This window comes from Trametes versicolor, assembly GCF_000271585.1.
Source record: "Trametes versicolor FP-101664 SS1 unplaced genomic scaffold TRAVEscaffold_5, whole genome shotgun sequence".
In the NCBI taxonomy this organism is placed as follows: domain Eukaryota; kingdom Fungi; phylum Basidiomycota; class Agaricomycetes; order Polyporales; family Polyporaceae; genus Trametes; species Trametes versicolor.
This window is the reverse complement of record NW_007360325.1, coordinates 1,958,487-1,979,475: the sequence shown is the minus strand read 5'-3', so window position 1 is coordinate 1,979,475 and position 20,989 is coordinate 1,958,487. Positions and strand designations below refer to the sequence as shown.

At 58.3% G+C, this 20,989-nt stretch overlaps 9 protein-coding genes across 9 annotated transcripts; 5 read left to right on the top strand and 4 right to left on the bottom strand.

Moving 5' to 3' along the window:
• Window positions 1–43: 43 nt before the first annotated feature.
• On the bottom strand, window positions 44–1,804 carry TRAVEDRAFT_121229 (CRAL/TRIO domain-containing protein; the record flags this gene model as incomplete). The annotated part of the gene is made up of 5 exons (XM_008039733.1): window positions 44–316; window positions 373–631; window positions 714–811; window positions 1,379–1,550; window positions 1,602–1,804. 5 exons carry the CDS (start codon window positions 1,802–1,804, stop codon window positions 44–46), a joined length of 1,005 nt encoding a protein of 334 aa, XP_008037924.1.
• Window positions 1,805–2,135: 331 nt separating this feature from the next.
• TRAVEDRAFT_167136 (histidine-phosphotransfer domain HPT domain-containing protein) lies at window positions 2,136–3,389 on the top strand (the record flags this gene model as incomplete). Its single annotated transcript, XM_008039732.1, has 3 exons — window positions 2,136–2,396; window positions 2,468–2,613; window positions 2,674–3,389. 3 exons carry the CDS (start codon window positions 2,136–2,138, stop codon window positions 2,939–2,941), a joined length of 675 nt encoding a protein of 224 aa, XP_008037923.1. The 3' UTR covers window positions 2,942–3,389.
• Window positions 3,390–4,411: 1,022 nt separating this feature from the next.
• On the top strand, window positions 4,412–8,394 carry TRAVEDRAFT_71642 (Zn-dependent exopeptidase; the record flags this gene model as incomplete). The annotated part of the gene is made up of 19 exons (XM_008039731.1): window positions 4,412–4,606; window positions 4,660–4,768; window positions 4,821–4,837; window positions 4,894–5,517; window positions 5,580–5,771; window positions 5,838–5,909; window positions 5,973–6,140; window positions 6,201–6,294; window positions 6,359–6,495; window positions 6,554–6,889; window positions 6,939–6,973; window positions 7,032–7,107; window positions 7,157–7,227; window positions 7,288–7,346; window positions 7,406–7,552; window positions 7,614–7,756; window positions 7,820–7,942; window positions 8,001–8,075; window positions 8,141–8,394. The coding sequence occupies 19 exons, from the start codon at window positions 4,412–4,414 to the stop codon at window positions 8,279–8,281; spliced, it is 2,814 nt and encodes a 937-aa protein (XP_008037922.1). The 3' UTR covers window positions 8,282–8,394.
• A 1,128-nt stretch (window positions 8,395–9,522) lies between these two features.
• On the top strand, window positions 9,523–10,690 carry TRAVEDRAFT_121275 (uncharacterized protein; the record flags this gene model as incomplete). Its single annotated transcript, XM_008039730.1, has 5 exons — window positions 9,523–9,583; window positions 9,646–9,925; window positions 9,993–10,145; window positions 10,193–10,519; window positions 10,579–10,690. 5 exons carry the CDS (start codon window positions 9,523–9,525, stop codon window positions 10,688–10,690), a joined length of 933 nt encoding a protein of 310 aa, XP_008037921.1.
• Window positions 10,691–10,737: 47 nt separating this feature from the next.
• On the bottom strand, window positions 10,738–12,383 carry TRAVEDRAFT_121247 (epoxide hydrolase; the record flags this gene model as incomplete). Its single annotated transcript, XM_008039729.1, has 8 exons — window positions 10,738–10,903; window positions 10,973–11,147; window positions 11,211–11,470; window positions 11,530–11,597; window positions 11,656–11,684; window positions 11,741–11,783; window positions 11,833–11,990; window positions 12,059–12,383. 8 exons carry the CDS (start codon window positions 12,381–12,383, stop codon window positions 10,738–10,740), a joined length of 1,224 nt encoding a protein of 407 aa, XP_008037920.1.
• A 375-nt stretch (window positions 12,384–12,758) lies between these two features.
• TRAVEDRAFT_122213 (uncharacterized protein) lies at window positions 12,759–13,924 on the bottom strand (the record flags this gene model as incomplete). The annotated part of the gene is made up of 4 exons (XM_008039728.1): window positions 12,759–13,154; window positions 13,209–13,302; window positions 13,358–13,747; window positions 13,818–13,924. The coding sequence occupies 4 exons, from the start codon at window positions 13,922–13,924 to the stop codon at window positions 12,759–12,761; spliced, it is 987 nt and encodes a 328-aa protein (XP_008037919.1).
• A 162-nt stretch (window positions 13,925–14,086) lies between these two features.
• Window positions 14,087–15,983, top strand: TRAVEDRAFT_121186 (uncharacterized protein; the record flags this gene model as incomplete). Its single annotated transcript, XM_008039727.1, has 4 exons — window positions 14,087–14,713; window positions 14,775–15,288; window positions 15,361–15,818; window positions 15,885–15,983. The coding sequence occupies 4 exons, from the start codon at window positions 14,087–14,089 to the stop codon at window positions 15,981–15,983; spliced, it is 1,698 nt and encodes a 565-aa protein (XP_008037918.1).
• Window positions 15,984–16,139: 156 nt separating this feature from the next.
• TRAVEDRAFT_64582 (uncharacterized protein) lies at window positions 16,140–19,040 on the top strand (the record flags this gene model as incomplete). The annotated part of the gene is made up of 7 exons (XM_008039726.1): window positions 16,140–16,373; window positions 16,444–16,556; window positions 16,671–18,288; window positions 18,402–18,426; window positions 18,463–18,542; window positions 18,661–18,741; window positions 18,999–19,040. Exons 2-7 carry the CDS (start codon window positions 16,459–16,461, stop codon window positions 19,038–19,040), a joined length of 1,944 nt encoding a protein of 647 aa, XP_008037917.1. The 5' UTR covers window positions 16,140–16,373; window positions 16,444–16,458.
• Window positions 19,041–19,307: 267 nt separating this feature from the next.
• On the bottom strand, window positions 19,308–20,918 carry TRAVEDRAFT_167123 (uncharacterized protein; the record flags this gene model as incomplete). The annotated part of the gene is made up of 3 exons (XM_008039725.1): window positions 19,308–19,859; window positions 19,915–20,582; window positions 20,627–20,918. The coding sequence occupies 3 exons, from the start codon at window positions 20,916–20,918 to the stop codon at window positions 19,374–19,376; spliced, it is 1,446 nt and encodes a 481-aa protein (XP_008037916.1). The 3' UTR covers window positions 19,308–19,373.
• Between the last annotated feature and the right edge of the window lie 71 nt (window positions 20,919–20,989).

Sequence of the window (20,989 nt, the reverse complement as noted above, 5' to 3'; positions counted from 1 at the left end):
CAAGTGCGAACTCGTTACAACTGTCCGTGTGTCTAATCGATTGTCAGGACTTGCTCGGAGCGGCGTCCGTGGTTTCAGGGCTCGGAGGCGTCGGTCGGCGGACCTCGCCGTCCTCGAAGAGGGCTGGCCCCTTCGGCATCTCACCTATGAGGGCCTTCGCTTCGTCGTCTAGCACGGGCTCATCCGCAAACGTCCACTCGAGCTCGCCGCCGTAGGGCTTGGGCAGATCCTTCGGGTCGATCAGGGTGCGCAGCGTCGGTCCTGGGTCCTTCCCGAGGACGTGAACCTTGCGGCGCGTGCCCTCGTCGAACCAGGGCTGTACACGTTGAGTAGGACTGCATATGCGACGCGTCAGACGGGCAGGCGACGTACCTTAATCCAACTCCAGACAGTCGGAAAGAACGAGGGCGAGTTCACGACCGCAATCGTGCTTAGCGTCTCGGGGTAGTTCGCGGTCGCGAGCGCAGACGCCTCCTGGAGGTGCGAGCGGAGCGACCACAGCGCGGGCAGGGTGACTTGCTCCAAATCGATGATTGTCGTGACGGAGGTGATGGGCGTCGGCGCGGTGCGGTGCGGCAGGTGAGTGCATAGGCGTAGCGCGAAACGGGTCATGGTCTCGTAAAGCGCCACGCTGGAGGAGAGAAGAGGGTGCCGTGCACGGCGGCGGGTCAGTGCCGCTGATGGAGTGGGGCGGAAGCACGAGCACGCCTCACATTCGCTGGTAGCGACGCTCCGGCGCGACGGCGTTGAGTTCTTTCTGCAGGGGCCCGGCGAGGGAGGCGATGCGGTAGACATATACGGGCAGGCCGTTCTAGCGTGTCAAACGTAAGCCGAAGTCGAGTAATGGATACGAGGATACAACTGCTCAGAAATCGGAAGGCCGTTTTCATATCCCTCGTCTTGGGGGAGTTATACATGCGAGCATAACAAAAATGCGGCACATGTCGGCATGCCCCAAATGCAGGTCTAGGGCGCAGGGCTCCGGAAAGTCAGGCCTTCTAGCGCAGATGTTCAGCGGACACGGAACGGGTGGAGGTTGCTTGATCGCGAGATCTCCATGTCGAATCTGTCCCCGCACTTGTGCACGGTAGCAAGGCCTTGCTGATGTGACTGAACCATGTAACCAACTCGTATATGTCGCTGCTCAATTGATACACCGAGCTCTTCAGCAGGCTTCTCGACGTACCAAGTGAGCAGCGGATAACTTAAGCCCAATAAGTACCTAACGGGCTCAAGGCCGTGAAGGGCAGCTTGAGATTTGGTAGGAAGGTGAACGTTTGTAAACCATCGTTTCGTTGCTTACTGTAAGCACGGAAGCTGCGTGGAATCGTGGCCGTTCCTATGTTTTGTAAGCGGCAGTTTTGTGGAGTTACCTCACCTTGTCTCTGCGCCCCGTCCAGCGCGGGTAGAAGCGGCGGGCGCCCTCGAACTCGTCTACCGGGAACGTGGCATATAGGGCGTCGACATTGTGCTTCTTGCGCCAGGTCTCGGAGTCGGCAAACTGCTTCATGGCCTTCTGGGCGTCGAAGCGGCGAGCACGCAGAAACCGCCTTGAGGGCGACGTCAAATTAGGGTGCCGGCGAGTAGAATAGGGTACGCACAACAGAGACGGGTCATCGTGCGTCGGGTGCGGTTTGTCTGGGGAGTAAAGTTGGCCCTTGGCGATGATTTCCTTGAAGGTGGTAAACGCGGCCTGCTGGTCTGGGGTAAGATGGTGGAGGTGGCCCGATGTGACGTCGGGCTCGATCTTCTCGCCTTTGAACGGCTGGGCCTGGGCATCCGAGGAGAGCGAGAACACTGACATATTCCAAACGAATACGCGGGGGTTGTACGGGTCCCTACGGGCGTATGAATGGGCGTGCTGGTGGGATGCGGGAGAGGGCCGTGGGCGGGAGATCCGTCGCGGCGATCGGTAAGCAGGCCCGGCAGGAAGGATCGATTAATTACTTATCTAATCTGACGTCTAAGTGGAATCCGGTTACGAGTATTATAACATCATCGAGCACGAACTATAGAGCAGCCAGATTGGTTAAGATAATTCCGGTCGTCCGCTCCTGCTTGACTCTCTCCCTCACTCCGTCTCCCTCCTCTGTTCTCGCTCGACGCCCTCCCAACGCCTCCACCTCTTCAGCTCGATGTCGCAAACCAAGACGGCCGTCGCAGGACACTACAAGTCTCCCGAGCGCGAGCTCGGCGCCGCCAAGGCCCGCTCGCCCTCGCCCCAAGCCCCCGATTCGCGTGCCGCCTCTCTCGCGCCTCCGTCCCCCAAGTCCATCGCCGCCCGTCTCGCCTCCCCTCAGCCAAATTCCTCCTCTCGCGCGACCCCTGCGCCTGAAAAGACACCCGTATCCTCTCGTGCCACGCCCGCACCCGCAGAGTCGCAATCAGATGATGAGGTCCGCTCCCGTCTCCGTCCATCATCTCCATCCGCGATCGTATGCGCTTACGGCGTATCGTTCCTATCCAGGTTGACGAGAAGAATGTTATAGACTTCGAAACGTTCACCCAAATCCTTGATCTCGATGAAGATGACACGCATGACTTCTCCCTCGGCATGGCCGAGGCGTACTTTGCCCAAGCCAGTACTACGTTCGTGGATATGGATAACGCTTTGTACGTCCCGCCCTCCGTCACCTTTGATTCGTGTATAATAACCCGCATTTACGCCGACAGTGAAAGCAAGGATCTCGCGAAGCTCTCCTCGCTCGGGCATTTCCTCAAGGGCTCGTCCGCCGCTCTGGGCGTCTCCGCCGTCCAGGCCTCCTGCGAAGACATCCAACACTACGGCGCCCTCCGTGACGAACAGAACGGCAAGGACCTCACAGAGGCCGACGCGCTCGCGAAGATCGGGCCGCTGTTGAAGCGGGTGAAGCGCGAGTATGCCGTCGCCGAGCGGTGGCTACAGAACTGGTACAAGGAGCACGTCGTGCCCGAGGTCTGAGCCCGCCGCTCCCGGGGGCGGTCGTCGTCGTGCAGTGAGCCTGAGCCGCGCTGACTGGGGAGAGCGGGGTGGATGTTGACGTTGACGCCGCCGCGGCTCCCCGCGCAGGTCTACCCGCCTGGTGCTGGTGCGCGCGCGGCGCGTGGGACACTGGCGGCGGCGGACTGCAGCGGGGGCGCGCGCACGTTTCCAGCAGGCACAGACACGGGCACGCACGCACTGCTTCCTCCTCGGGACGCGCATTGGAGACGGGACGGATTCGGGCGGCGGACGAAGAAGACATCGTGTAGTCGTCGTGGTGTATGTTATTTCGTGGCGTGGCGTCTCGAGTGCGGTTTACCCCTTCTCGGCATCTAAGTATTAGTTGGGCGCACACGCCTCTCTTTGCAGTACTCTTCCGCTTGTCGTCGCAGACTTGGCTATCCCATCATGCTTTCCGCTTTCTCAGCCTCTCGAATCTGTGCCGGCCGTCGTGACATCATCGGTTTTCTATCCGGATCTTGCCTCTCGCTTAGGGGCTGGGGACCTGGGCCCTGAGACATTTTAGCGGCCGCTAGAGCTCGAGACGGGACGGCAACATCTCGACGGCTTCGCGGAAGAAACTGCCACGTTAGCGTTGCATGCATGGTTCTGTAACCCGCTCTAATTCCTTCCTCTTGCCACGAGGAGAGAGTCGGTTATATCTGGCGTGAGATGTGTGGCTGAGCCAGAGAAGTGAGAAAGGGGGCAACCTGGGTCGTCCCGGGGCCTGCCCAGCCTCAGCATCGTGCAGGCGACTGTCAGATAACGCTTGACGAATGGCCTGTATTCGACAGGATACTCGTTGCGCGGAGGTCAGGCGGGGGACTGCATAACTCATGAGCGCCTCCAAGCGGTCATGTTCGACCAATACGTATGTGTTATTTACGAGCAGCAGGACAGGTTTCCGGGCAAGAAGCATCACGCTGTCGAAACGTCAAGCTGCGGGGGTGGAGAGGGCATCGCGCTCGCGGGAGCGATTCTAGTTCGGTGTGACAGACCGTCACGCTTACCGTACGCCACAAGGGAGGCAACGCCTCTCGACCGTCGCGAACAGGATCCATGCGGGCTCTCGATCGTGCAGTGACGTCGCGAGGGGGATTGGCAGGCTCGGGGGCGAAATATCGGAAGGATGCACGGAAGAGGGCGTCAAAGAGGCGGTGATCTCAGGTCGCGCGAGTCACAGCCGGGATGGTGACGAGCGCTTAGGGGCCCAAGAGCGCTGGCAAGTGGGTGTGGCGAGGACTGTCATCTCGCTCTCCCTTCCCAGCAGTGCAGTCGGTTGCCCCAATACTCGGCCTCGTATATCGACTGCCTCTCGCGAACAGCCCATTAGCACGCGGCGCGCACACGATCCTGCCACGCGCGCAAATATAAACACGAGGCGATGGCCTCCCAACCGACCTCCCCCGCCATCCCTGATCGTACGCGCGCCTTTGTCTCGTGCGCCCCATGCCTCCTTACTCATTCTTCTCTGGCCAACCCGCCCCGGTCGCGAATCTTGTAGCGTCGCTCAGCAGACCGGTGCTGTCCATCGACCGCCAGCCGAAGCTTTTTCATTCGCTCCAACAGGAACACAACTCCGTCCTGAGCCTCGCGGCCGATGATGAGAGTATATACACTGGCAGCCAGGACGGCCAGATTTCGGTAGGTATCGCGTGATGGGGATGCATTTGGTCTAACCTAGCGCGATTTATTAGGTCTGGGACAAAACTACCTTCAAGCTTAGGGCGGTCTTGAAGGGCCATAACGGCAGCGTTTTGGCTCTCGAATATGCCCCCGAAAAACACTGGCTCTTCAGCGCTTCCGGTACGCACCTTCTTCCTGGAACATACATGCAAGCTGACGCGAAGAACCACAGGCGATAGCACAATTCGCGTAGGTCGCTGAATTGCTCGGTCCCGACCGCGCCTCACCGCTGAATAATTCATTAGGTCTGGAACACGCGGAACCACGCCCCGCTCTATCTCGTGCACCCACATCTGGAGACCGACTCTGGCGATCTCTTCTCGCTCGTCTGGTGCCCACAGTTGCAGACGATCTACTTCGGCTGCCAGAACACGTCTTTGCAGTCGTTCTCCTTCTCGATCCCGACCCTAGAGCACGCATCGTTCGGCATCTCGCTCCCGTCTGACGGCTCGATCCACAGCGGGACGTCCACCCCAACGTCGATCTCGCGCAAGGCGCACAAGTTCTTTGACAGTTACCCGCAGTACACACGTCGGCCCGCGGACCTCAACGCGCGCAACCCGACCTGCGCGTCTTGCCTGCCAACTTCCGTTTCGAACACACTAGCGACCTCAGTGTCGTCGTCGTCACCATCTTCGGGGCCTTCGACGCCCCCACAGGATGGGTGCGTGCAGGACGATCATGTAAAGGCACCCTTGGCGACGCTGCATGTGCTCCCGGAAAACGTAGTGTTCTCAGCGCACTACGGGTATGTGTACTGCATGGCGCTGCTGCCGAGCAACCGGGAAGGCTCGGACGACGCGTTCTACGAGGACACGCACGACGGCAGCCTGCAGCTCGTGACAGGCAGCGGCGACTCGACCGTCAAGGTAGGCAGTGGGGCGTCTGAATCGATTGCTGCTGCCAATGCTGACATTTTCGGGTGCGGTAGCTGTGGCAGCTCCCGCACGGGCGGACGCAGGACGCGGCGCCGCAGCTGCTGCATACGTTTGACTGCGGCGCGGGCGCGGTGCTTGCGCTCGCGGTGCGCGGGGACACGGTGTATGCGGGCTGCCAGGACGGGCTGGTCAAAGTCTGGGATCTCGAGACGCGTACCCTGGTCCGCACGCTTCTCGTTGTCGAGGTGCGTCGTCGCCTCTGCCAATCTGTCGCTCTTGGTTGGTGCGCGGACTGACGCAGATATCATTAGAATGTTGACATTCTGTCGATGTCGATGTTGCACTCCGACTTGTACGTGTGCTCGGCGAATGGGGACATACAGGTACTACAGACGCCATGTTTATTTCGGATGGCTGACGGCTGATGCTGGTGCGCTTGTTCGTAGCGATGGTCTGCGTCGTTTGACCTGGTCGGCTCGTGGCGCGCACACGACGGCATCATCCTGTCGTCGATCATCACGCGCTTCCCGGCCGAGGACACGGTCACGGTGCAGGCGCAGGACGAATCGGAGCGGTTCGCTCTGGTGACGGGCGGAAACGATGATATGATCAAAGTGAGCAGCGATCCACGTCGAGTGTCGGGTGTCTGAGCAGTGTTGACGCCCGATGTGCAGGTGTGGGAGGTCGCGCCGCCGAGGTCGGACAGGCACGCGCTGTCGGAGCTGAGCCGCTTTGGGAATACGACGGACATCTCGAAAAGCATCAACGGTACGTAGGTCTGGTCTGTGGCTGCGGTGCGTGGCACGAGCGTCGTCGTTCACGCTCTGGGCAGATATCTTGGTGTATGCGCTCACGAAGTTTGTTGGCATTCCGAGCGTGAGCAACTCGCCCGTGCACAAAGAGGACTGCCGGCAGGCCGCGATCTGGCTTCGGAAGTGCTTCACGCAGCTCGGTGCCGAAGCGTCACTCGTACGTCCCTTCCGTCCATTTTCTCTCCTAATCGCGCTAAGCTAACCTACGCATATAGCTACCCACAGGCGAGACGACGAACCCGCTCGTGCTCGCGACCTTCCACGGCACACGCACGTCCGCAAATCGCCCCCGCGTCCTCTTCTACGGACACTACGACGTGATCTCCGCGCGCCCCACCGGCTGGACATCCGACCCATTCACGCTCACGGGCCGCAACGGGTATCTGTACGGGCGCGGCGCGACGGATAACAAGGGCCCGATCATGGCGGTGGCGTGTGCGGCGGCGGATTTGTTGGCGCGGAGGGCGCTCGGGGTCGATTTGGTGCTGCTGGTGGAGGGCGAAGAAGAAGCGGGGAGTGGGGGTTTTGCGGAGGCGGTGAAGAGGCATAAGGTGCGTGGGGCAGAATGGGTTGTGGGCGGGTACTGACTGCGGATTATAGGACGCGATTGGGCCGATCGACTCGATTCTGGTCAGGTAGGCCGTGTTCTTTGCGGAGGCATTTGAATTGTGTGCTGACGGCGGCATGTCTTAGCAATTCGACATGGATCGCCGAGGACACGCCGTGCATCACGTATGGCTTGCGCGGGGTGGTGCATTGTAACGTCGAGGTATGACAGATCGCCTTAAGCGTTATCAGCTTTGTCTAACCCGTCTTAGATCGCAAACGACGGGCCAGACCTCCATTCAGGCGTCGACGGCGGCTCTGCGCGAGAACCTATGTTGGACATGTAAGTCGCGCCTGACGTGGCGTTATCTCCCCCCGCGCACTCGTCGCTCATCCACTCCAGGGTTAAGCTGCTCGGCACACTCACAGACTCGAGCAACCGCGTCGCGATCCCTGACTTCTGTATGTCGCGTGTTTCCATCTGCTATCAATGTTCCTGCACTGAGAGCCCTTCTTCGCAGACGACCGCGTGCGCGCGCTCACGGAGGACGAGCGGCAGCTGTATAAGGTGCTCTCGAGCGTGACGCAGACCCCGGCGTCGCTGCTCGCCGCGCGCTGGCGCGAGCCCTCGCTCACGATCCACAACGTCGAGGTGTCCGGGCCGCGCAGTGCGTCCCTATCGTCTTGTCTCGTCTCGTCGCGATTGACACTGATGGTGTGGTGCTGCAGACTCGACGGTCATCCCATCGAAGGTGCGCGCGCATATTTCGGTGCGGATCGTGCCCGACCAGGCGCTGGAGGAGATCGCGGCGGCCGTGCAGGAGCACCTGAGGAATGAGTTCGGGCGCATGCGCTCGCCGAACACGTTGAATGTACGTGTCCGGGTCCCATCGCCTTTGGGTCGTCGCTGACTTTGAGGTGTGTGCTTTCGACAGGTCACGATTGACCAGACGGCGGACTGGTGGCTGGGGAGCCTGGACGACCCGTGGTTCCACGCGCTGGAGAGCGCGGTAAAGGACGAGTGGGGCGTGGACCCCCTACGGATCCGGGAGGGAGGGGTGCGTGTGCTTCCTGTTGGCCGAGCTCGTTTCGTGGTGCTCACCTAGCGTCGTGCAGTCCATCCCGTCGGTCCCGTACTTGGAGAAGGAGTTCTCCTGCCATGCACTCCACCTGCCGCTGGGCCAGAGCACGGTACGCACGACTGCGTTGCTTCGAAGCTCCGCAATGGGTATGCTGACATTGTTTGGTATGTGTAGGACCAAGCACATCTGCCAGACGAGCGCATATCGCTGTCGAACCTGCGCCGAGGCAAGCGCGTCGTGGAGCGATTCCTTGCGAACGTCGCGAGCACGCCGTCGCCTTCTCCCGTACCACCCTCCGTCGATCGCGACGCATGATGCATCTGGTATGATCGAAAATAGCTGCCTTTGAGGAGAGACGATGTAGCATGTAAGATGGAAGTGGATAACATAGTATATGTATTGCGCAGTGCACACAGTAATAAGACATGTTTTATGACGTCGCTGTGGTTACCGAGTAGAAAGAACAAGACTTGACGAAGGCATCTAGAAGGGAAGAGCGCAATTAGCATCGGGTCGAGACATATGCAGTCAACGAAGAAGAAAAATCAGGGTCCTCAAGCGTAAAAAGAGGACCTGGGTAGGTTGTCGTCAATCGGATCCGACTGGTGCACAGCAAAAAGCTCATCACTTCGAACGAAAAGAATGGCATACTCACATAGTACCGGTTACGCCATACTGGGGGTTTGAGGCAGGCCACAGCACGCAAGAGGGAAGAGGTCCGACGAAGAGACGCGACGCTCTTCGAAATTTGCCCTGTGCCTTATGTAGGTTGGCGTACAAATAGGCGCAAACAGGAAAACGGGCGCTAAGTACCTGAGTAGTGGGCGTCAACAGGCGTCCACCCGTTTCCCCCGGTCGTCCTCGACTCCTCGCTGAAATCTACAACGACAAGTACTCGACACACACGCAGCGATACTGAAGCACCCGTTGGGGCGAGTACTGGTGTAATTTTCAAGGCCATCCACGGTACGTTGCACCCAGGGTTTCCATTGTGAGTGAGCTTAGCAAGGTCGACACCGGAATGCACCTGTGGGCCGGCAGTTGCACAAGGATACTGATCATTTCCCGGCTTACGCGCTCGATATGACCAGAAGTCCGAAGTCAGGGGCAGAGAGAGACCCAGTCTCACTTGAGTCACTAAGCACGGACGTCGCTTCGAGTTTAGAAGTGGCTCGCATACGCGTACGGCTGTGTACGACAACATGCATGCCAGTCGCTTAGGCGGAACTTGACAAAATCTATCTGTGCAACTTTACAGTTTGCATGACCGCGCAGTGGCACAGGAGTATGGGCGCCCACCCGCAGTTCTACGAATCTATGATTGAAAAGTAGTGCCCTTAGCACGAGATTGCAGAAGCCCTTGCGAAGGCCCGCGCAACCATCGCGCAACCATGATGCGCACGAGATCGTCATCAAACGCAACGATGTAGCTCGAACACTACTCATGCAGTCAGAGTCATAGACGGTGCCGAGCCTCGCATGGCGAAGGGATAAATACCCCGTCGTCCGTGGCAGACGCAGCACCCAACCACAGACACACGCCAAGCACCTCAGACATGTCTTCCAGCAGCAGCATCAAAGCTACCTTCGCCGTCATTGGCGGTACGGGCACACTTGGTGCGGCCTACCCATTTCATGCCAGAGCACCAGAAACTAACATCGAGTGTTACTTCCTACAGGCGAGCCGATCTCCGTCGCACTGCTCACCGAGTTCCGGGAGCAATTCACCACCGTCCGGGTCTTCACTCGCGACCCATCATCTGCTACGGCCCAGGGGCTCGCCAAGAAGGGGGCTGAAATCGTCGCACTCGACATCGACAATCTAGGGGCCGCACTCGCCGGTGTCGACGTCATCGCAAACATTCTCCCCACCGTGCTGCCCGAGGACGTCCGGAAGAAGGTCAACGACGCTGCGGTGAACAGCGGGGCGAAAGTGTACTTCCTGAGCGAGTTTGGACTGTAAGCCTTCGTCCCGGGCTTTCCGGTTTGCTACAATGTGAGATGCTGACCTCGTGTACCCTTCTAGTGATCATAGGCTGGTCAACTTTAGCGGGTATGAGCAGCCGGAGTGGGAAGGCAAGAAGCGGCTCGGGGCGCATGTCCGCGCTCAGGCTAAGGGCACGGGGACCAAGGTCATCTCTCTATACACCAGCGTCTTCCTCGACATCCTCCTGAGCCCGTACCGTATGTTTCTCCCCGTCACATACGGCGTTCAGAGTCTCACAGTCTGTTTGTTACAGTGGGCTTCGACCTGGAGAAGAACGTCTACCATCCGTACGGGTCAGCATCGAAGAAGTTCTCCACCACCGCGAAAAACGACATCGGGCGCGCTGTAGGCAGCCTTGCCCTGCTCGCGCTCGACCCTTCTACCGCCGCCGCTGTCCCGGATGAGGCGCGCATCGCAGGATCGACCGTGAGCTACGAGGAGGTGCGCGATATCGTGTCGAGCGTCAAAGGCGTGCCGAAGGGCGAGATTGAGGTTCTCGACCTCGACAAGCTCGAGCAGAGCTTGCGCGACCAGAAGGGCAAGGGCGGCATCTTGGACTACCTCCGGTAAGCGCCCCGACCGAGACTCGAACGAAGGGACATGCGAGACTGACCATGCACGTCAGTCTGTCTATCGGCAAGGGCTGGCTGGACCACAGCGACAACGACAACGAACTCATCAACCCGGGCCAGAAGTTGTGGAAGTGGAAGACCGTGGAGGACCAGCTCCGCGCTTGAGATTAAACCTCTCATGAGGAGGATTTGTACTATTACTGGATTCCGCATCAATCATACCCGCTCTTCTCTGGAACCGCGCCGTACGCGGGCCCGCCTCCACCGTACATCTTCCGCAGGTCGCCAACGAGTGCCTCGGGTTGCTCGAACGCCGCGAAGTGTCCGCCTTTGTCGTGCACGGCTTCGAACACCACTTTGCCGATCGTGCGTACCCACCTGCCAGAGTAAATGACACGACATCAGAAATGTCGTCTGCAGTGCTACTAGTAGTGAAACTTGACATACGATTTAGGGAGCCAGAAGATCTCGGCGGGGAAGTAGGATGTGCCGAACGGGACTGAAGTTCGTCTCGTGCCCTCGTACTCGTCGTATGCGCGCCCGCCAGTCATCTCATAGTAAATCCTGAGAGAGGCCGCGGGGCCCTCGCGCGAGAACCAGTAGACCGACACCCATTCAAGCACTGTACCAGGGACGTGTCGTCAGCATTGTTTGTCGCATTGTCAAAGCCCTCGGGAGAAGCTACCTTCGTCGTCGGTCCAGGGATAGTTGTCCGTCCAGCTGACGAGCTTCTCATATATCCAAGCCAGGAGAGCAACGGGCGAGTCCGCCAGGCCGTAACCTAGTGTTTGGGGCTTCGTGCACTGCTCGATGGCGTAGCCCCTCCCCTTCTGGCGATGCAAAGCCATCTTCTGGAAGCCCGCCTGCGCCTCTCTGTCGAAACGGAGGATGGTGTGCTTGCTAAGGAAGAGAAGGGGATTCGAGAGGAATGTCGGGTCTGGAGCGCTGATATACGCATTCCGTCAGATTAATAAGTATAGCTGATTGAAGGGAGTGGCACGTACTCTGGCATGTTGGTATGCCACGCTTTTATGTGCTTGTGCCCGTAGTGTGTCACAGCATGCATTCCGATCTGCATGAGAGCTCTGGTCAGTCGGATGAGAACACGCGCAGGGACGTGGAAGACCTACGGGGTACCCCCAGTCCCCACCTTGGTAGACTAAAGGCAGAAACATGAGTATATCTTTTATGATTTGAGGAATGCAAAAGGCCTACCATATTCATCGTACCCCAGCGATAGCATGAGTTTATGAACAACCTGTGCGTCGTATCAGCCTCTGGTATGTATAATTTGGAAGTCTGCGCACTTCTGCATACTGGCGGCCAGCGAAGCCGGGGTTCTTCGCTCCCTCTGAGAACCCGAAGCCAGGCAGGCTGGGGGCGACGACGTGGAAGCTGGGATGATCCCCGGTGTTCGCCGTCAAGAGAGGTAAGATCTTCCTGACTTCCAGGAAATCGCCCGGCCCTGGGTAGTTTCCGATGTTGCATACGGTCAGCCTATGTGTCCATCGAGAGAGGTCGCGTAATACATACATCCATGGACGAAGAGGAGCGGGATAGAGTTTTTGACCTCGCTCTTCTGATGGACATAGTGGATATTAAGCGTTCCAAATCCGTCGACCTCGATGTCGCGGGTGAACATGGGCAGCTTGTTTATCCCTGCTTCTGCCTTGCGCCAGTCGAAGCCATCTTGCCAACGAGCGACAAGCCGCTTTATGTCGGCGAGGGGGACACCATAGCCCCAGCCGGCACCATCTAGTTCGTCTGGGAGACGAACGAGCTCGAGCTTCTTGTGAAGGAGGGCCAGCTCTGCGTCCGGCACCGCAAGGGTGAATGGCGCCTCCGTGGCAGCGGTCATCACTGTTAGATGATTCGCAATCAGTAATTTTTAGGGAAGCCTTGGAGGGGCGGATGAGTACGGAGGGGATGAGGTTATATAGGACGAGAGTGGCATACCCCACTGCGGACGCCGTGACTTACTCAGCAAAACGAGCGATCCTGTTCCGTGGAATCTGATGCATCCCCTGTCAGTGTCAGGCAACACGCGGTCTCGTTGAGCTTGAGGTTTCGGTCGCTAATGCAGCGTCAGTTTAAGGGTACTCGAGCTGGGAGATGCCGGGTTGAACCGCGAAGGCTGCGTGCACAAGTAACGCGTGCGATACTGTCCGAACGTTCTCTATACCAGCGAGATACGATGAGGAATTCCACTGCGTAGAGACATTCCTGCACAGACTCATCCCTGTAGCTTCCATCTGCTCACTTCCTTGCCTATTCGCACATGCACCTCCTCTGCTTCGAATGTCCCTACTCCGGTACGCACGAGTTCTTGTGCGAACGTTTCTGTGAGCTCCGGCACCAGTGATGACGGGAAACATGGTATCGAGGAAAAGGACTCCGCTGTCGATGTTTGTATCTCCACAATGTCGGTTTGAGGCGTATCCGTTTTCTCTGACAGATCTGAGGTTGGCAGTGTTGGCGCAGGTTCAGCCTCTCGCAATTCCTGTGGTGGTGATTTAGCGCTATCGAGGAGTGCCCATGCTACCGACGCGTGGAAACGGGGGTCTTGATAGAATTCCTTTTGTCGCAAGGACTTCAGCGTCGGTGTGAGCTCATCGGACAGTGCTCTGAACTGCATTGTGCTTTGATCAGTGCGCGTCCTATATACAGACTATAATGCACCCACGTCGTCATGCCCCGCACCGATTTCCAAGGTTAGGAACGTCCGAGTGCGTTCGTCATTTGTAAGCTCGGATAGTGTCGCGAAGGACGCGGAAAAACTAATTATGTCCGATGCATAAGAAGAGGAAGTAGTAGCGAGTGGGCGAGACTGACCTTCGTTTCGACTTAGCAGCAGCTTTTACGGCGCGCTTAAAATCAGCACGCTGATGAGCTCGTAGATATACAGGGCGGCTCAAGGAGATGTGTAGCTCCATCGCGCCGTCTTCGGGCGCATTCCCATCTCGTTCCGTTTCGTCAGCCGTGTTCAGAGTCGACTGAGAGAAACCGATAGGGTGGAGGGAGGGAACAGCCAGTTTCGCAGCAGCAAAGATGCGCAGAAGCAGTTTGTGAAGTTTCGAATTCCTTTCTACAACGAGCGGGATGTAGACATATGCTGCGAATTGCCCTTCGACGTGCGGCGTTGTGCGGACTCGACCTTGGTGAAGAGCTGGGTTATCTATTGGAGCTTCGGGCGCGAGATATATTGGGAGAGAAGGAAGTTTCCTAAGTGTGAAAAGAATCCTTTAGTTATCAATCTTGGCCAAGCGAACGGGAGTGGGAGTTGTACTTCAACTTTTTCATCGGCGGCGCTGGCTGAGACGCTTCGCCTGGCGGATTGCGGGCATCGGTTTCCTCGTCGTCTGAGCTGGCATAGTCCACCAACGCAACAGCTCTCTTCATTCAGGTTCAAATATGAGTGAGAGGACGAGGTTGAGGAGGCGGACGTCGAGAAGATGGTGGGAGGAAGCAAGCGTGACGTTGCGAGAATGTGACGGCGCCGCACGTTCTTGCCCTTCCTCTCCGGGAAACCGCCACCACCTTCACTACCACCACCACCACCACATGCCGCAGCCTCTTCATCCATCCAGCGACTCGGATCGTCTTGCGGGCCTATTCAGCTTTCTCTCTGGCTCGCTGGTGTCTAGCCTGTTCCAATATCATCCAAATGACGCTGGCACCTCGTCTTTTCTTCCGCCCTTGGATTGGTCCGACTGGTGGGATTGGGCGGGCGCGGATCAGACTCACGGGCACGACGGTGATATTCGAGCCGACTCGTGGTACTCCCTTCTGCAGTACTATGACTGGTGTCGTATCACTCCTGAGAGCGGCATGGACGAACAGCCACCTGATGTCGCGGCGACAATACCTCGCACCCTGCGAACCCTTATAGAAAATGCTAGTCGCTTAGCGCTTCTTCGAGAGCTTGGGACCGTGGTTTCTCCGTGCTCAGGAACAGAATCTCGCTCTTCGCCTCAGGAAGCTGTCGCCATGCTACGACCGTCGGCCTCTGGTGGCAGTAGCACACCTGTGGTTGGGATATCACCCAAGAAGGCCCATGAAGTCACACAAATGTCAGACTTCATCGGCATCATGCTGCATTCTGATCCCTCCCTCTCTTCAATCGAGCATGTGGTAGACGTAGGTGCAGGGCAGGTGTGTGATTCATTTACACCATCCCACAGCGCTGGTGTGCTATACAACTAGTATATTTTTCCGATCATCAATAGGGTGCTGACGTCTCCATAAACAGGCATACCTCTCTAGAACACTTCGGGACTCCATTGGGTTGCATGTACTCGCTCTAGACTTTAGCGACGTGCAGACACAAGGCGCCGCGAAGAGGGACGCCGTGAAGCCAAAACGCAAGGCTGCGCTGAACGATCCGGCAGACTCTTCTGGTGCTGGACATGCCACGGCTGAGCAGATGCATAGCGAGCCCAAGATCCACGAACCGCGGCATGGATCCCTCACATACGTCACGACGGCGATCGACGCGGACACCCTGCGCTCGTCCACCCACAACTGGATGGAACGCGAAGTTGTTATGGGCTCCGTGACAGAAAAACCTATCAGTACGCAAGATCGCGTGGAACAAGGCCCTGCGCCCGTCCTTTTCGTCGCGCTGCATGCGTGCGGTTCGCTTACCCCCAACATCCTCCGGGCTTTCGCCTCCGAGGCACGGAGCGGAAAGACTGGTGCAGCTGCCTGGACACCGCGCGCAGCTGTCATCGTGGGATGCTGTTACAACATGCTGCGTCCGGAAGGTATGTGTTTTTCGGCCGTTCTGACAAGTTCGCCTTCAGTCATGCAGCCGTGTACTGACAGCGATGGTGCAGACTTCCCCCTCTCATCGGAACTGAGATCGCTGTCGGGTGCAACGGCCGCGCTCTCCCCGAGTCACCTGCAGCTTGCCGCGCAGGTACCCTCGCAATGGACGCGCACTGAGGACACGCTGCGGGATGCGCGCCTCGCGCTCCGCAAGATCGTCTGGCGGGCCCTCATTCAGGATGTCCTCGATGGCGAGAAGAAAAATATTGCGCTCGAAGAGACCACAGATGGTCGCCCGACGAAGAAGCGTCTGGGGCGGCTGAACGACGCCGCGTACGCCGATTGGGCGACATTCGCGCAGCGCGTGCAGACGAAACGGGGGCTACCAGACGGACGCCTTGTGCGCGCGGATCGTGCTCTAGAGAGGCGGATCGCGGTCTTCCATGTGTTACGATGCATCGTGGGCCCGGTGATAGAGAGCCTACTCCTGTTAGATCGGACGCTGTGGGCGCGGGAGGCGTTGCAGGTAAGTCGCAACCATTGATCCCCTTATGCGTCGCACAATGACGATGGGCCTGTGATATGCTATCAGGGTACGGGCCTGGATGTTGAGCTCGTGAACATGTTCGACCAGGCTAGCGGGAGTGGACGGAACGTGGCAATAGTCATACGGCCTGGCATCGCGCGGTGACGACGTGCCGCAGTCGGTCGTTATCATTCCCTTTTGTTTGCGATCTACGAGCGAGCGACGTTGACCTATCAAGCCCTTGCCACTCCCAGCAACTCAGTGCACACACAATAGGATTCGTGTGCGAAGCAGATTTACATTTGAGCCGTTGCGATCCCATCGGCGAAGCTTGTTGTTTCGCCGCCCCATGCCGTCACCACCGACATTGACATTGATCGCGACATTGCAGTCCCTTTCTCACGTGCAGCGCCAACAGCTGCTCGCAACGAGGCACACTATTCTCTACGGGGACAGTGCAAACCTCGGACGCAATAAGGAGTGTGGTATAAAGGACCACCGATCGATAGCCCGGCGACATCTCTCGACACTCCAGCAAACATTGACGCAGCATCGGTACGCCTGCCTTGGCATCTAACGCAGGCGAGCGTAGAACTCTGTATGCTCAATCCAATTTTGCATGCAGGAGCCCACCGTGGGCATGCCAGAAGATCGTCTCGACAAGACCCTTTCTGCGGTTCTGACTGCCGCCCTGGAGAATTGCCAGGAGGTTTTACATTCCAACGTTGCGCGTACAAGGTATGCAGAGCCACATAACTCGCAAGTTGAAACGCATCACTGACATGAAGTACGTGTGCAGCACTGCTACCGTGGGTGTCCGCCGTGTACGCCCCGCGCAACGCTCTCTCACAGTTTTACTCTCCAGATTGAACAGCTCGACCGTCTACTGAGCAACTTCCAAGTAAACACCCGAAGCACGCTTAATACTCGCCGAAGCTCAGACCGCCTACTCCCGGCCGAGATCCTCATCATCTCGTTCCAATATGTCCTCGACACCGTCTCGATATCGGCCGTGGCGGAAGGTTGTGTCTGGGAAAGCACGTTCCGCACTAGTCCTGTCTTACGGACGCTCTCGCGGGTCAGCAGAGTATGGCGTCATTTGATCCTCGGTCTGCCTTCCGTGTGGACTGTCATCCGCGACTACCACCCGGACGCCTTTCTGGCATACGTTGAACGATCACGGGACCGCCTCATATCCGTGCACCTTGGAAGGTCTGGAATCGAGCAAGGCTTCCCCGAACTCGGCTTGCATCTCTGCGAGCTCCGTGGGCGACTGAGGGAGCTGTACTGGACCACGAACCGCCCGTTGGCCTCAAAGGTCGAAGACCTCGAGTTTCGAGCCCCGTTGTTGGAAGTCCTCTATATCTCCCATGACTATGACGACATGGACAACGACGGTGATACTGGTTGCGATAAACCTATACTATTCAAGGGCTACGTACCGAGCCTTCGCAGGTTCCACTTAGAAGCTGTCGGATGGCTCCCGGGCAACCGTTTCGAGTCGCTCACGCACTTGTGCCTAAACTACATCTTTCACCCCGTCAAGTTCTCGGACATGATCGGCTTTCTGTCGCGCTGCCCACGGCTCGAACACCTCGTGTTCATCGCCATCGCCGTGTCCTCCGAACACGACAACCAGAACCCCCCTCTGGAACCTCCGAAGACCTGGGATCCCCCGCTGCTCCCCAACCTCCGTCGCATTTCGTTCGACCACACAGCCACAGAGGTGGTCAACGACTATCTCCGCTTTCTCGCTCCGCGCCATCCGAAATTTGCCCTCCAAGTGCGTCATATCCCGCGCGAGGACAGTATCGGCCTCACGGCCGTGAAGATCTCCGAGCATGCCACCGCCTTCACCGCTTCGCTCACACACCTCGCCTACATACGCACCCACTGGCACTCGCACATCAATATTGCCGCATCCGGTCCGTACTCTGCACTCCGCTTCGATACCGACTCCGTGCACATCGACGACAAAATGTGGTCACGGGAGAAGCCGTACGTGTGGGCGTTCGAGCAGCTCCACCAGCTTTCGCTGGCCGCGCATATCCAGGTCTTCTACTTCGGCTTCTACGACGGTCATCAGCCCGGCCCTCTGATCACTGATTTCATCATGAACCTCCCGGCGCTGGACCAGCTCGTTGTTTACACGGATGACCTCAGCCGGGCCCTTGACGGGCTATACAACGGCAACGCGCTTGCGTGGGGTCCGCAGAGAACCGAATGGAGTGTGAGGCAGCTCGACATCGTCGTGGTGCCGGACATAACGGCCGCCCGGCGGGGCGACTTCTTCGAGCCGTTCGACGGCGCAGACCCGGACGCGTACTGGGAACTCTTCATCGAGACAGTCCGCATCCACTCCCCGTTCGACGCGACGATCTTTGACGGCCCCTTGAAGGCGCTGAGGCAGCTAGGTCCGCTTGTGGAGTACTATCAAGGGAGCAGGGGGCCGCGGATACCTTTCCCGGAGGTCTGCTACGAGCCCGCCGCGAACGCGGATTGGACAGGGGCTGCGTGGGACTTCCCCAACTGAAGGATGGGTAATGTTGATAAGAGTTGTCGCACGAACAACGTTTACGCAAGTATGTACCTGGTGTATCATATGCATGTGCGTCGACGACAACGACTGGAATATCAATGCCAGCCGCGTCACTTCAAGTTGGCGCGGTCGGGGAGTTCACCTATGACTTCCTGCGCATCCAGCAGGCGCAGCCGCCTGTGCCGGTGGGCGCGCGGGACTCGGGCGGGAGGTGCTTGCGCGCATCGGAAACATGCTGAGCCCGCGCGAACGACCGCCGCCGAGTTTTCGTTGCGGCGTGTTCCTTGTTCTGCGGTACGGCAGCCACCTAGTCCTGTTGGACACGGGGGCGATGCGGTGGCACGCCTCGGTGCTGCGTATACCGGTGCAGGGACATGGCCCGGGGTACGCGCCGAGGTGAGGGGCGTGCTCATTGGACCCTAGTACCGCGGAGGGGCTTGTGGTCGACGAGGTGGAGATTGTTGTGATCCCGACTCCCCGGCGGTGTTCGAGCATATGGTGGACACGGTTGGGGGCGATAGGCCCGTCTGTGGAATATGATCGGCATATGGTCACGGCGGAAGTGACCCCCGCGGCTGCAATGCAGCTCGGCCCCCGCCCCCTATGCTATGTGACTTGCGTCGCTCCTGTCGCCCACCCAGCTTTGGCAAGCGCACACTGGGATCAACCGGTCGTCTACATGATGTATAGCCATCGTGAGGATGCACCCCGTGGTTGCTTCTTCATCGCTTTTGAATATGTATGCACATGCGTTGGATGGCCATCGTCATCTTTCTACACTTGAAGCTTGAAGGCGTCGCGGCGGCGCAATGTCGCCATGGCACGGCTGGTATAATGGGGTATACGTACGCCCGTAGGAAGAGCGGATCTAAGGAGGGAAATAGTCACAACATCACAACAACACCAAAGAGCGAGACAGAGCGGGACAGAGTACTAGGTAGAGAGCAGCAGGCAGCATTGACAGCGGTAGGGTAGGGGGAGGAAATCGCCAAGAGAGAAGACTGAACGATGGGACATCAATTTTCGGTCCGTTCCGTAAAGTCAGTATCGGACATCGCGAGACACAAGGGCCTGGGTAAACGAGTAAAATCGAGCAGGTGGCATGGCGGGGCAGGAGCGACGGACGTAAGCAGAGAAAGGGAGTCGCAACGCATGGCGATGTGGATGGTCATGAATCGAACGGTCAATCCTGCAGTAGCAGATGACGATAAACCGATAGGGACAGCACCTAGTCTGATGTATGTGGTCGGGATGCGGACCAGCCGCGAAGCGCTAGAGGCGTGTCCCGAGCCCGACGGGTGTGCCGACAGTCGCTCCGCAGACCCGAGGCTCTGAACACCGTATACTGCATTTCGAGGACCCCGCGGGTGTAATGCAAGTGCGATGTACGAATGGTCTTGATCTTGGCAGGCAAGGAGCGCAGCGACGGGGATGGACTCCCGAAACACGATAGGGAGGCGGCATTTCAGGCCGTAGTGATCCAGCGAAAATTGTGGCAGTTGCTGTATGCATGTCAATGAGATAGGTTGTACTCGAATTATATTTGCGGCCACAAACCTTCGTATAGCCAGCAGTATCATCCGTGAGCGCTTCCGTAGACGCCATGAACGTCTCGATATCGACCGGGTGCATCGAGCGAGACTTCGAGAAGGCCACGGGAGACGGTGCAAATAGCGGAGTCGTGGAGTATGGAAGGCATCCCCCAGCGACGTCTGCTAGACCGTGAGTCAGGGACATGTCCGTCACCGCTCCCCACGCGAACAGGGTGTGGTCGCAGATTTTCTTTAGGATTTTCTGCTGTAGGCGTAGGAACGCGTTGTCGCCCTCGCCATACTTGATGTTCATGTGAATTCCGAAGAGGCCCATGAGGCAATACGCCTGATCCTCCACATAACGCGTCTCCCGCTGCGAGGCCCAGGAGAGACGGCGGGCGACGCTGACGTCTGCGACGCGCCGGCGGAACGTGAGGACGTCCTGGTCGATCCCGGTGATCTCCTCGAGCAAGTCCGCGAGCTGATCCTTTTCCCCTAGGACAATCCAGTCGGAGGAAAGGAAAATGACACGGCGAGGAGCGATGAGCTCTTGAAGTGTCCATCCTCGTCTGAAGTAGACGCTCCTCCGGAAGGCCGAGTCGGGATGATGGATGTGATCGTGGGAGGGAACGTCGGGGAGATGTGCGAAGCAGATTGACGCGCTCGCGTACCAGCTGTACATGGAACGGATGGCTTCCGAGAGTTCTGTGCTGTTCCTGTTGTCCTGTACATGGAACGGATGGCTTCCGAGAGTTCTGTGCTGTTCCTGTTGTCGATGCAGGGGGCGTCGACCCAGAACCAGCCGTAGCCGTAGGCACGCGCGAGACGGTAGCACTCCCGTGCTTTGATGGACAAACGGGGGTCATCGGCCGCGGCGGCCTCGCGTTCCAAGTGGAGGATGGCCTCGTGCGGCTGCTCGATGTCTTGCCAGACGTGGGAGAGGATGATATATCCATCGGTAACTGCACTGTCATTTTTGAAGGACTTGAACTTGATGGAGGGGCAGGAGGAAGAGAGCAAATGCAGCATGTCGGACACGGCCTGGGCGAGTGCTAGTGCAGGCGAAAACAATGCTAAGTAGGTAGGTGTGAGCGCTCAGT